At 38.4% G+C, this 14,941-nt stretch overlaps 1 protein-coding gene across 2 annotated transcripts in view; it reads left to right on the top strand.

Annotated features, from left to right (window-relative positions):
- Nalcn (sodium leak channel, non-selective) overlaps positions 1-14,941 on the top strand; it is a 302,929-nt gene that overhangs the window by 49,140 nt on the left and 238,848 nt on the right. For both annotated transcript variants that reach the window (XM_063246998.1, XM_003477592.5), the window contains exon 7: positions 5,923-6,077. In XM_063246998.1, the coding sequence (XP_063103068.1) occupies positions 5,923-6,077 (155 nt within the window). The remainder of the gene's footprint in view (positions 1-5,922; positions 6,078-14,941) is intronic.

Raw genomic sequence — 14,941 nt, 5'->3', positions numbered from 1 at the left:
TTAATAGTAAATCAAAGTGGGTTACTATAATATATCCTGCTATTTTTTATTTATTTTTCCCTTAATTAAAAGGATAAAAATAAAAAAGTAAATAATAAAATGGAGATAGAGATAAAAGAGGGCATAACAACAAAACAGCACAGAAAAAATCATAACCATTTAAGCAAAATAGTGTTTTACCACAAGATAATCCCGACATAAAAGTAGTTACCATATTGTCTCTTTCCTTGAAATCTTTGAGTATAACTTTGTATATTGTAGCATCAAATATATCAAAACAATGTAAAACCATTCAAGAGAATGACAGTATTACAGGGTATTTAGAATCAACTAACAGAAAATGAACAATGGTTTCTGTATAATCTCCTTGTCTATAAAAGTTTTTGTTTATACTATCACATATAATAAAATCCAATAAGATACAACATGCTAAGACCAATAGAGACAGAAGAGCAAAAGCTTGATGAGACTTCAAAACAGGATGATACTAAATCAGCATTACCTATTATGACGTCGTTTTCTCCAAAATAGCTGTTCCTATCATCCAGTCTTCTCTGCCTCATTTCTGTTGAGCGCTTTTTGTGTCATTAGTTGTCAGTTTGTCTTCTTCACTTTGTTTTCTGCTCCATTCATTGTGGCTTCTCTGCCACTATTTCTGGATTCTTCATATTTTTCTTTTTTAGAATATCCTGCAGTATTCTCTGTAGAGTTGAACTGGTAGTTGCACATTCCCCTAGTTCCTCTTTATCCTGGAAGCACCTTGTTTTTCCATCAATTTCCAGGGATAGTTGTGCAGGATATTTCAATCTTGGCTGGAGGTTATTGTCTTTCAAATCTTGAATTATTTCCCCCCATGCTCTTTGTGATTTGATGGTTTGTGCCGAGAAGTCTGCTGTAATTCTGATGGGTGTTCCCTTGTAAGTGATCTGTTTCTTGTCTCTGACGGCTTTTAATATTCTGTTCTTATATTGGATTTCTGGTATTTTTGTTTTTATATGCCTGGGTGTAGCTCTGTTTGGGTTGTAGGTGGCTGGGGTCCTGAATGCTTCATACATCTGAGTATCTTTACCTTTTGCTAAATTAGGAAAATTCTCCTGGATTATTTCTGCAAGTAGCTTTTGTAGTTCATTTGTTTGTGTCCCTACTTCTTTTATGTTCTTAATTCTTAAGTTATAGATCCTCTTATCATCTTCTAGTCTTTGTATTATTGCTGTTTGTTTCTTTGTTATTTTCAAGAACTTTTTCATTTCATGCTCCCATATTACAAATCTGTCCTCCAGTTCAGATAATCTATCCTTAGTTTCTTTCAAGCTGTTATGCCAGTTTTCGATAGAGTTTTTAGTTTCCTGGTAATCTCTTTGAACCTGCTTCATGTATTCTATGCTTTCTCTATTTTCTCCATCAAACAATTTTCCCCTCTTTTTCTGTTCTTCCATTCCACCATCTGTTTTTTCTTGGGTGGTGCTTAGCATTTCTCTAACTATTCTGCTTATTTCTAGCTTCAGGTCATTAATAACTTCATTCCTAAACTCATCTATGAGGGCTCTGGAGATAGCGCTTTATGTCTATTGGTGTGGTGTCCGCTATTGCCTGTTTCTCAGGATTGGGGGCTGAGGGGCCTTTCTTGTTGCTCTGTTTTCCCATATTCTTTGTTCCTTATATATGCAAGTGTATATAGGAGGTCCAGCTTCCTTCCCTGTTGGCCACAGTCTGATTGAATTGCGCTGGCTAGGTGTTCCCTCCCACTGCAGCGCACTGGGGAGTTACGGACCAGGCAGCCTATGCGGGGCCCGCCCCTCCAGGTCTCCCTTCAGGCGCTGGGACCTGGGCTGTGCTAGCCTACTGGGTCCCAGCCAGCAGCGTCACGTAGGCTAGGCTAGGCACTGCTCACCAGTCCCACTTGAGAGGGGGATATGTGACTGAAGTCACTACAGCTCCCTGTTCCGGCAAGTCTGCCCGGTCCCAGAATGTCCTCTGTTGGAGCCTCCTAGATCATGGAAGATTCCCAGTTTCTCTGACTCACCGCAGGTCAATGCATGGCTCCCCGCCCATCCTGCTCTCAACTCTGTTCACCAATTCCCATTCTCAGAGCTTTCGCATGTCTGTCTCCCTGCTGAGCTGATTCAGACGTAGCCACGGTGGCAGGAAACCCAAATCGCGGTTTCCAATGGCGCAGGCTGCAGCTTCCACGCTGAGGCTTTATCTGTTCCTGTTATAACACCAAGATTGCATTCCCAGTTGGTTTCTCTCAACCCAGTTTCGTTCTTGGGTCAGTAGCAGGGCATATCTCCTTTCTTGCTTAGGATTCCTCACTCTGCACCATTCCTGGATTTTAAGCTGGGTCTTTCAGAGAGCCTCCATAGCTGCTGCTATCTGTCTGCCATGTTCTCCTAGAAGTCCAAATTATTTTTTTGGAAGGGAATGTTGTGGGAATTGAACTCAGGCCTTCTCACTGAGCTAATTCCCAGCCCCTTTATTTGTTTCACTACTTGTTTGCTGGAGACAGAGTCTGGCTAAGTTACTAGATTATCCAGGCTGAACTAAAATTTGCAACTACTCCTGCTTCAGCCTCCCAGAGTGCTGAAATTGACAATTCTTTATTGTGTTTTGTTTTGTTTTGTTTTGTTTTTTTACTTGCCAGTGAAAGGATTTTGCCCTGGATGGGAAGCTGCAGCAGTGGGAGGCTGGGAGGCGGAACTAAGGGGCTCTATCTTGATGTCACCTTTCCTGGCCATAAGCAATTTACCTGTGGTGCGAAATAAATTCCAATGGGCTATCTGTGCATTAGTAATGCCCCTTAGGCTCCACCCCCAACCTAAGCTACATATATGCCCCCATAACACATGTCCGGAAGAAAGAAAGCCAGACTCCAGAGGTCATGAAGTCTCTCTCTGCATTCTTAAAACAAAGGCCACTTTTATTTCATATTTCTTATCTTTTTAGCTGCACTGAAAATTCTATCACCAGGATATATATTACATTTTAAAATGTTGTGATTCACAATGATACATAATAAACATTTATTTGAATCCTTACAACATGTTAGGCTTTATCCTAAACATATTAATTGATTTATGTAACCCTCACACAAGCTCTGCTTTTTAAGTTTGATTATTCTCCCTACTCTACAGGTAAGGAATCTGAGTTTAGAGAGGCTTAGTGATAGGATTTTTGGCGCGGAAGGGAACCATCTGATAGAATTTTCGGCATGGCTAAAAAGATAGGAAGTATGAAATAAAAGTGGCCTTTAAGAATATGAGGAGAGAGTCCATGACCTCCGGGATCTGGCATTCTCTCCGCCAGACACCTGGTATAGGGGCATATATGTAGCTTAGGTTTGGGGTAGTGCCTAAGGAGCATTAGTGATGCACAGGTAGCCCACTGGCATTCATTTCGCACCACAGGTAAATTGGCTAGGGGCGGGAAGATGACCTCAAGATAGAGCCCCTTGGTTCCACCTCCCACTTCCCTCCGGCTACAGCATCCCATCTGGGGCAAAATCCTTTCACTTAGAACCTTATTAATTTCACACAAACCCCAGAAAGCTTCACTGTGAAGCTCTGAAGCCCGGTTACCATTTGCCTGTAATGTCATAGTGATTTAGGGGATGTAACTCCCAATCTACTATGTCCAGTGCGAGTTCAGGTTCTCTAAAATCGAAGAATGAATTTTGGGAACAACGGAGGGTAAGAGTAGAATATACTTATTGTGAGAAAGGAAGCTTCTTTCTGAGAGCAAGACAGAAGGGGTCTCCAGCAGGTTGCCCAGGACTCTGTCTTTTCCAGGGACTTTTATAGAGCAAAGTCATAAGGCTAAACAGATTCAAGGTGGGGGAAGACTGGGAACTCAAAAGGCAGTTGAGCATTAGGTACGACATAACTATATTTAGCAATAAGATTAGTAATTCATGTAAAATTGATTAAGTTGGGGACAAATGGGGAAGCAAGTCACATAGAAAGTGGGCATTCTTAGGGAGCAGTGACTCTTCCCCAGGGGGTTGTAATGGCAACTCCTGGCTTCCTCAGGGTGATAGAGAACTATTTAGAATATCATTCCTTAGGATGTGGATGCATTTGTTTGATCTTTTGTCTTGAGGCCTGGCCCACAGCAGGAGGTGTCTATCTTCCCACAATTGGCAGATATGTGGGATTTTGCACTAGCTCCTTGGAGGACCTAGCCCTATCTGACTGCCTATAATATTTCTAACTAACCCAGTGCCTGCAACAATAGATGCCAAATCTAAAATTCAGCATCCTATGAGACTTAGAGAGGACAGATTGTTTTGGCTCACAGAAATAAGTCATGTCCTGGCTGCTTAAAATTTTATTTTTCTGACTCATCAAAGTAATCATTTCCATAAATAAATCTGAAAGGATTTTGCCCTAGATAGGATATTACAGCAGGGTAAGGCGGAACCAGGGGACATTTACCTTGAGTCACTTTCCCCGCCCCTATAAAACTTACCTGTGGAGAAAAAGAGTCCCAATCAGCTACTGGCACATCAGCAATGCCACCTTTAAGCATCACCCCAGTCAAAAACTATATGTGTGCCCCCCACACCACATTTCCAGCAGAGAAAGCCAGACCCCCAGTGGTCATGGGGTTTCTCTCCATGTTCTTAGAATAAAGGCCATTTTTACTTCATAATCTCTTTTTTGCCTTGCCAAAAATCCTATCAGGATCCTTTCCTTTGAATTTTGCCTATGGGGTCCAAAGAGTCCAGTTAAAATGTGACCAGAAGAAACAATAGTGTAACCACTTTATTCCCTGCGGCATGTAATCGACTTAGCAGGTTTTCAGCCTAGAGAGGAGAAAACCCTGAAGGAATAATCTTAGGACATCTGACTTGTACGAAAAGGCTCTAGAACTAAACTTATGACTGAGCAGTGGATACAGTATCATCAGGTGTGTGTGTGTGTGTGTGTGTGTGTGTGTGTGTGTGTGTGTGTGTAAAACCATGTATACATGTCTGTCAGGTTACTAATGGGCTGCACAAGTCAGCATCCGACTATAGAGAATATCTTACAGAAGGGAAAGCACGGAGCTAATTGAATGTTCGAAGTTGTTCAAGAAAACAAAACGGCACACAGCAGTTGACTTCTAATTGGCCATCAGGTGGAGGAACTCGGGAAACTCCTAGAAATATCAATAAAGTAGATGGTAACTATTCAAAAATACTGATTTGTTGGGCTTGTGAAATCATCTGATCTAAATTTGCCTTTGCACAAACCCTTTGAACGGCTGGAGCTGGCTCTGAGGACCCCATTTGTAAGGTCAGCTCACAATGAGAGTCTTAGTGAGAATTGTGATTCCAATGACTATCTTGTCCACTATCAAGGAAAAAAGCTACATGCTTACATAATTTCCGACCTGGCCTTAAGAAAGATGAAGACAGGTTATGACACTATCCGCCTAAAAGACCTTAATATACCTAGAATTATCACAAGATCGCATTACAATCTCTTTCTTTCTAAGGTGATGCCTTTTGCTCCTTCAGTCTCTATTTGTCTGGTTCTCTATCTAAAATGCAACTCTGCCAACAGCAGAAGACAAACTACTTATAGAAGAGATGAAATAAAATTAGAGGGGAGAAATAAAACTTGTGTCTGTGGTACGAAAGGAGTTTATGGTAAGTTAGATGCAATGTACGGGAAAATTCCTTTCTTCATTTATCTGTACCTTATCCTTTAATGACAAAAATAGTAACGATGATATTCTTCCCAGGAGCTGTTATGGGAATGAATCAGGTATCTTTTATTTGACCAGGTTTAATACATTATTTCTGTTGTAATGTTATTCATGAAGCACCAATCTTACCTCAGTGTTCATATACAGCAGTTATTAATGAACAGTGTTTGCATCATGCATTTTAATCAACGTGAGAATTACCCAGCTTCTGATACTTTCATGTGTTGTTCGCAGGAATGTAACCTGGAATAGTTTAGCTATTCCAGATACGCACTGCTCACCAGAGCTGGAAGAAGGCTACCAGTGTCCCCCAGGATTTAAGTGCATGGATCTTGAAGATCTGGGACTTAGCAGGCAAGAGCTGGGCTACAGCGGATTTAATGAGATAGGTCTGTCTGACTGGTAACACACCTTCTCAGTTTGTTTTATGATGTTTATGCAATGGACAGAAAAATTATACAGTTGATATTTCAGGTTACAACTGACTATAGTTTAAAAGAAATGTAAATGCAAATTTTAATTCTATGCCTATTTTATAATATGTTCTACCCTACAGTTGGCAACATGTAGACTTTGTCGGCATATATTCAGTATTGGCTGAATAGAGTTTTAGTTATCCCATATTAAGCTACTTTGATTCTTAATTATAACATTTAAAAATTATTCATTGAGTGATGTTAAGAGTTGTTGACTAAAAGATAAATAAGGCTTGGTTTCTTTTAGCATGTAACTATACCCAAGTAGGCAAGGTAAGTCTTTAAAATTGTAACAGTAGACTTTTATGAGGCTACAGAGCTAAAATCTGTTCCAGAACAGAAAACAGCTAATCAAAAACCTAATGAATATGCACCAGCTCTGTGATTGATATATGGAAAGTCCTTGTATACAATGTGTCAAATAGATAATCCTTTGAAGTTCTGAAATATGTCATTACCTATACAATGAAAGAAATTATCATCTAATCAGTATCATTAGATTTATCATAATTGCATTCAAATTGCCCATATTTTCGTTTAAAGTAAAAAATGAGATTCTAGACAAATATTTTATACTTTGAGAATTTTTAGTGAAATGAGTTTAAATAACTAACTTATACTTGAAATTTCCCAGTCTGATGTATGTAGGAGAATTCTAGATACTTTTACTCAAAGACTAAGAGATGTCATATATTTCTATATGTCGCTAGATAGTGGCTGTTCTCTTTTGGAAGCGAAATTTGCTTTTTTGACTTTTGATTTTAGTTTCACGTCTCAGTAAGCAACACAGTGTGGAGATTCCAAGCCAGGCTTGAGCATTAGGCCGTCTCAATTCTGATTTCTTCTCGTGAAACTGCAGCCATCCAATCTTCCCCATGTCGGAAAAAAATGGCTGCAAAACAGAATCCCACCTGGGCTTCCAATCCATAGCAGCTCCAGGGGAAGCAGTGAACTTTGATCTAAATATTGTAATTTCAAGAAAGCTATGTTGGAATTTCAGAAAGGTTGTGTTGATTAATGAATACTTTCCTAGTTTATGAGCTAAAACAAAAAGCTACAGCCTTCCAACAAAATATAGTACTAATCTAGGGCTGAAAAGCACAGATAATTTAAAGTCAGTTTTGCAAGTACCATCTCTGCATTTCTTCTTATATCTATGCCCTCACACTGAATTGCCAGCAGCTCAGGTGGCATTTGTCCATCTCTTTTAAACAGTGACAGGGTTTCCTGTTGCACAAAAATCTAGAAGCCAAGCTATGTGAATGATTTCAGATTGCTGTGGTCTCTTAATCTACCTTTTCAGTCAATATGAAGTCCCTCTTTTTAGCACAGAGGCTTCTCTGGATGGCACCGGTGACATCCAGGCATGAGCAGCACATCACAACTGTGCAATGGGAGATGGGGTGTGGGATGGGTAGACTGCACGAACAAGCTCCAGCAGTACCAGCAGCTGGACATGACTAGAATTCAGGGCTGTAGCTCATTCATTTGGGGTATAACCAGGTATACCCACGTCTTCTAGGAAGTGTGGCCATATTGGAGAACTTAACTATGCTTGAACAAACAAAAATACCTCTGATCCTGTGAAGTCGTGTTGCTCGTCATAAGCAGATCATACCCTGACCATTTATGAGGCAATCGTCCCTAAATTCAACTCACTGATTTATTCAAGGTGATTTATTACTTCACTGTGACTTACAACAACCTCAATTATTAAAGGGCACAATCTCCCTTTGAAAGAGAAAATCTTCTTATAAAAAGTACTGACTGGAGAGGACCAATTCTTGAGGGAGTTGGCATGGATGGTCAGTAGGCTCCCACAAAAGCAAAGATCTTGCTGGAGCTGCACTTCTGAGTTGCACATTTATCTCGCAAGGAGTTGAGTTCCTCGAAAACAAGAAGTTCATCTTTTTGTCTTCATGGCTTCAGGGCCTCTTACAGTGCCTGGCTCATAGGGAGCCCTCTATAAATGTTTACCAAAGGACAGGAAAAACGTGTGTTCTTTTGAATTCCTTGGTAACTAGTCATGTTTGTATTAGGAGAGAGAGCGTAATAGAGGACTGAGTTATTCTCTGATTGTTCTTCTTCTTCATTTTGCATGCTTTTGTTGGCCACATTCTCTATTTGTCATGACTTCCCTTTCTATACAAGCTGAATTTATTCCATTTGCTTCTTTTCCCCAAATGACAGCTGAATTAATCATTGTGTGACTAATGGTTAAATAATGAAGTGTTGACTTTGTACTATAACCCAATTATTTTTAAAGGGTCACTGTAGTTTAGATTGAAATGGATAGCTTCTTCTTGATGCCATGCTTCCCTGTAGATACACAAACCTGTACTTTAGGAGATTATTTTTAAAGTTTTAATGAAAACAAAAGATAATGTTTCTCCCAAAATAAGGGAAAGAAATTATAATATTAGAAGTTATTTATTTAGTGAGCAGTTGAATTTAAAACATAGTTAATTAGGTGCCTGGTAGTGTATATAAATTTGCCCAGTATACTTCATATATAAGCAATTTAAGTTAATTTCAAAGGAGTACTTTTCTTGCCAACAAAATTAACATGCAAAACACTGAATTACAATTCACTTGCAAAATTTTTGTTACAAGAAGTTTTAAGTCTCTTTAAAATTTAACACAGATGATGTTGAAAATCTCAAATTTTAAAACTAAATACCAGATTGAGTAAGTAGAAAAACTTACAAAGAGACTGTGTATTATGACGTAAAGATGTTCTTGTATCCCTAAAATCATATGGATATCAAGAAATCTTAGAAACGAAATTGCAGTCTCTGCTAAGGACTGAAACTCTGAGGTACAATGCCCAAGGACTGCATCTAACACGAAACATCCTGAGAGGATTCTGGCTACTGTGGACTTCGGACAGGGCCAGCAGGAGAGTAGCATTCTAAGATTGGAAGACCAGAGTGGCTTCCTTTTTGAATCATGCAGTCAGTGTGTTGCTGACTGAGGGCTCTTCCTGGGACCCTATGTCGCCTCTCAGCAGAGAGGGCTCATTGCTGGTGGAGTCAGCAGAAGGAAGGAGTAGAGGACAGACCCAGGGGTGAGGCTCCCACTACTGCTGACTGGGGTAAATGGCCAAGGTAAAATCTAAACAGCCTACACTTTAAAATGGCCTGAGGACATTTAGTTTTCTCTTCTATAAGTTATTTTTAACATTTCTGTTTTTGACATACATTGTTCATAATTATAAGGTCCAGTGTGATATTGCAATCTATGTATGCAAGTATAATGGACAGATCAGGTAACTGTCCCATCTGTCACCTCAAACATTCAGAATTCTCCCTCCTAGCTACATTGAAACACACAACACGTTGTCAGCCATAGTTACTCTACTGTGCTATAGAATATTGGAAGTTATTGCCCCTATCAGCTGCCCCTTACCTATTAACCGTCTTCCCTCCAAGCCCGCTAACCCAAGCTCTGGTAACCACTGTTCCCTTTGTGGCCTCTGGGAGGTCAACATTTTTATCTCCCACATATAAATGAAAACATGTGGCATCTGCCTCTCTGTGGCTGACTCTTTCATTTACCATTGAATCCTCCAGTTCCATCTGTGCTGCTGTAAATGACCCGGTTTCATTCTTCTTGTGACTAAAGAGTATCCCATTTATACAGATTTATAGAAGATCTAGGTTTATTCTTTAACTTAGCTGCTGTGAAGAGCTTTGTAATAAACATGATAGTGCAAATATGTTTGATGTACCAATGCCCATGCACCATTCCCAGATCAACTAAATAAAAGCCTTAGAATGATCCAAGGCATAGATGATTTATAAGTCTCTCCATATGATCGTAATGAGCACAGAGAGTTTTGAACCACCAAACTGAAGCAACACGCACACACACACACACACACACACACACACACACACATGCACGCACACTCTATCTTATCTTAACCTCATTTGCCTGCATTGACTAATATTCCCACTTCTAGTCAGGGGAGATAGCATTCTGGAAGGCAGATTCTTGGTGTTGTTTGATTGATAGTTACCCATTGTTCCTATTTTGCCACTCTTAAAAGTATTCTCATGTCTGAGCTCTGTTTCTAGAATCATAGCCACACTCATCTTGTATCACTGAATTTTCCTCCAATGTGTCAAACACATATTTAATCATATTTAGCCCTTTGCATTTGAGTTTTTGTCCTCCTGGGTTGGAACCAGGCCCTGCCTTTCAGCAGCTTTTCAGCAGGCCTCCTTCTGCAGAGTCCAAGAGAAACATCTGATGGGCATTAAGCAAAAGTCACAGCTCAGCTATGTCACACGTGGTCTCCAAAACTCAGTAGTTTATTTTCTGGCCTCTCTTAAATCCCATGTGGTGACTGAGATATTCATAGTTTCCAAATATTTTCTTTTCATTTAAACATTTTCCCATTTTTCTTCCTGGGTACATATCCTTGATTCATTGATTATGACTTAATTTGCAAATCCCCTCCAAGGTGTTAACTTGTGTACTTAAGGTGTCAAGCCCTCCTCCACATTCCACACACACATAGGACCACACACAGTGGAAGGGACATATGTGACCAACTCTGCTTAGCACAGCCAGCTTCCAGGAATGAGGTATGTGGTGGGAGGCGGGTAGTAATGATGGGCAAATCCAAACAGTGCACTGAAGAGGTGAAATAAATAATCACACTAACCTACCTATTGAGAATATGTATGTGCTTCCATCTTCTGAAAACATTTTGTAATTTCCACATCTTCCTTCCCCTGTGTTCTTGCACACTTACAAACAAGTGGATGTGATAAGCTGAGACACACAGGAAGGCTCTGAGATTTCCTGGAAGAGCAGTGACATGAAAAGACAGGGCACTCACGTGCTTGCTCACAGTTCTGCAGGAGGGAAACAGCACCAGAGAGAGCGGGGTTAGTTTCTGACAGTCAAGGCAGAGCCAGAGCTGCAGCTTCATCAGAAATCCTGCCTCCATTCAGCCTCATTCCAGTTCCTATCAAGGCTCCCACAAGAAGACGAAGAGACTACGGATAACTTTCAAAGCTTCATTTTGCTCTTGCTTTGCAGTAGAATGTCAACATTATTCACCTTTGGTGAGGTACTGATTGGAATGACCACCATCCAAACAGATAGGATGTGCTGTTAGAAAAAAGAAGCACCATACCATCATAGCAAACACATCATTTCTATGGGAAAAAGAAATCACAACCCAACATAATTAATTTGGCACATTTACTTGTAGCAATCTTGGAAAATAAGACATCTGGTACAGGACATGAGTAGGAAAGTATTCAATGGGTGGCCTGAACTTTCTATACTTGTGCAGTCAGATGAACAACAAAACATATTAGGTTTGGATTCAACAACTCAATCTTATTTAATTACAAAATTCTTCCTGAAAAGTCATCTGTGAAGTAAGTAAACATCAGGCATTTTTGTTACTTCTCTTCAATTTACAGTATCTCTAGAAACAGCCTAGATTCCCATTAACAGATTAAGGATAAAGCAAACATAGTACCTACGCACAATGGAGTTTTATTTGATCATAAGTAAAATTACCTCTAGTTATTTGTGGAGAAATGGACACATCTTGAGATCATAATGCTAAATGAAATGATTCAGACAAAGAAAGTTAAATATTACATAGTTCTGTCATATGAAAAACTTAATTTTATGTGGAATAAAGTACAATGAAGGCAGACATTTTAGGATAGAAGGAGGGGTACGGGATAAAAGGAAGATTGAAACTGGTTAAGATATGTTGTATCTCTACCACTCCTGAAAAGGAAAGTAAATTTCACATGATAAACACATATCAATAAAAATTTCAAACTTTCTAAAAAATAAACAAACATTAAAACTTCAAGCTCCCCACTGGCAAAAAATACCATCTCAAAATATATTTAATGAATCTGAAGAACAGATTATAGTAAATATAAAAGTTATAAAAATAAAAGAGAAAACCCCAATTTTAAAAACACAGAGAATGTTAAACCTGATAGAAACAATGTATATCAACAGAAACTCACACACAGAATCAAAGTAAGTGAGGAGATTCTGCAAATAAGTAATAGAAAAGGTATGTAAATAATAGGCACTTTTAGTACCACACGCATTATAAATAGTAGCCTACTTCTCTATCATTTAAATATAATAATCCAAGAGAAAGCTAGGAAATGACAAACAATGTGTTACAGCAGTAACTAATTGTCCAACAGACTGCTTTTATTTTTGTAATTACAATCATTACTTATGACAATGACTGCTATTATTCATTGATTGCTTATTGTATAATTGGCAGCTGGCAAAGGGTTTTCCATCCATTGTGTTTTTAATTCTCTAAGTCACCCATAAGGTGTAGTTTTTCTCCATTTGATAAATGAGGAGACTAAGTTGAGAAAAAATGACCTTGCCCGCAGTGCCTTGCCTATTATGTCTGGAGCCAAGGCTGCTCGCTTTGAGGCTTCAAACTCTGTGTCATCTAGGAGCTCACGCCTGCAGCTCATCAGGACAGCTGGTCCATGCTAGTCTCATTATGATAATGGACACACTCGTGCAGAATGAGCCACCAGACTTCTTCACCTTCCTGCCTTGTCCTGAACTCTTAGGATGAGGAAGGCTTGTGACCAGGAGTGACTTCCACTGCAAACCAGGGGCCTCCAAGTGTTGGTTCTGGCTTTCAATTTAGTCCTCTGCACTCCAGTGACAGAGTGGTCACCTACATACCTGTCCTCAGTGTCCTTAAAGGATGGGCTCCAGGAGCCTCCAGTACCAAAGTCCACCGATGCACAAGTCTGTTATATAAATCACTGTAGTATTTTCATGTAACTTATGTTTCCATATACTTTAAATTACCTCTAAATTACTTGTAATGGTAATGCCTTTTACAGTGTAAATTCCATGTAAGTAGTTGTTAAGCTATATTGTTTAGGGTACAACAACAAGAAAAGTCCATATATGTTTAGAAAAGATACAATTTTTAAGAAATTGTTTTTATCTTTCATTGTTTTAATCCATGACTGTGAAACTTATGATTATGTGGAGTGCATTTATGTCTTTATATGTGTGTTAGTATGTGTGTGTGTGTGTGTGTGTATACACAAATATGAGTGTGTATTTATGTATGTATGGCAGGCTAGCTTTTTAAATCAGATAATTTATTGTTCTGTAAATATATCAGCAACAATTAGAGACAATGGCAGCAAAAATGAGTAAATTTTGCTTTGATAAAAAAAATCACAGATTAGACCTATGAAGAATACATTTGCTATTTGTTATATGTTGGCCAGATTTACACTTGCTTAAATTAAACTCAAAATTCTATTATAAGATACATATATGTATTTGCTACATGTAATTTATAGACACGTGCATTCATTTTCCTGTATATTTGAATTGACTTTCTCCTTCATATTGAAGAATGTTTACTTTTTTTCCATGTTACTGCAAAGTAACCAGCAGTGTTACCTAAAATGATTTCAAAAATTCAAATTAATTAATTTCCTTATTAAAAATGTGACATGAAATGTATTCACCTTCTTAGTCCTCACAATTAAAAAAATAACAATAGTTTTCTTATAATGTGAACCTTCCAGAAATATTAAGTGGAAAAACTACAAGTATGGCTTCACCAGAATGGAGATTTTATGTGCTTATATAAATTTAAGGTGATAGCTTGTAATACTTGCAATTTTTTCTGAAATCAATAAACTAATTGAGCCATTCCAAGAAAATGTGGAAAATTAAAGAGTGCTGGAGCTTGCCAGATCCTCAAATTGTCTCAAGTTACTTCTGAAGAAGGCTAGTAGGCGTATTGAAATTTGGGAGTTGTATTTTTTCCTACGGAGAAATATTGTTTATTTTAGTTGTTGTTTATTTCATGAGATTTTCTCCTTTGACTTTGAGTAGTATTAACCATAAGATATGGAGTCAGTTCCCTGTATTGGTCAAACATCAGTTTTATTCAACACTGATGAGAAACATGGGTGATAAATTTGTCACTAGCAGTAGTGTTTTGTGCCAGGAACCTCTTCTGTATTCTGCTGAAATAAGATTGATGGCAAAGCCCCCCTCACAGGCTGATGGTTCAGTTTTGATGTAGAATATGCTTGGCTTTAAAATTCTTCTGCATGCCTTTTGTTGGCATTCTATTATTTTTATAATTTTTATTTTACTACATTCTATGCTAAATGTGGACATAAAATATGATGGATGGCTAATATTCAAATCATATTAGAATTTAAATTGAACTTCTTGGATGCTGCTAAAAATTGATTCATCAAATTTAAATGTGGTTAAACTGTATTTCATGCTGCCATGTGTGATCTCAGATGAAAACTATATGAATAGAAAACAGAAATATATTTCTACAATAGTGATTTATTACACAATGTACATTTTTATTGCAGCTGCAAAAAAGCCACAGTCAAGACAATTTGTAGAATATGTAATTGAGATTTATAGTGCTTTCTGAAAAATTCACCAAAGGGTTGTTTTCCATGCATTTGTATTTAGTTTTGCCACTGGAATTACTTATTGATTTTTATGAGAAATCACACACAGAAGACAGAAGTAGTGCCATAGAATTCAACCAAAAGTGCTTGTGTTTACTTAAATCTGCTAATTCTGTATTTGCTCTCTGGAGGAATTCCTTTATCATGGGACAAAGAAAATCCAACATATATTTATCGAATAGAGGACAAAGTCATGAAACCTCATAGCTGTCAAAACCCTTAGTCAAACAGAACCGAGGATGGTATTCATTGCGCTCGTTAAGCTGCAGATCAAAAGTA

The sequence above is a fragment of the Cavia porcellus genome, unplaced genomic scaffold (genome assembly GCF_034190915.1).
Source record: "Cavia porcellus strain 051 isolate PalLab524CR breed Dunkin Hartley unplaced genomic scaffold, mCavPor4.1 scaffold_4, whole genome shotgun sequence".
In the NCBI taxonomy this organism is placed as follows: domain Eukaryota; kingdom Metazoa; phylum Chordata; class Mammalia; order Rodentia; family Caviidae; genus Cavia; species Cavia porcellus.
Note: the sequence above shows the minus strand (reverse complement) of the source record. Positions and strands in the feature narration are given on the sequence as shown.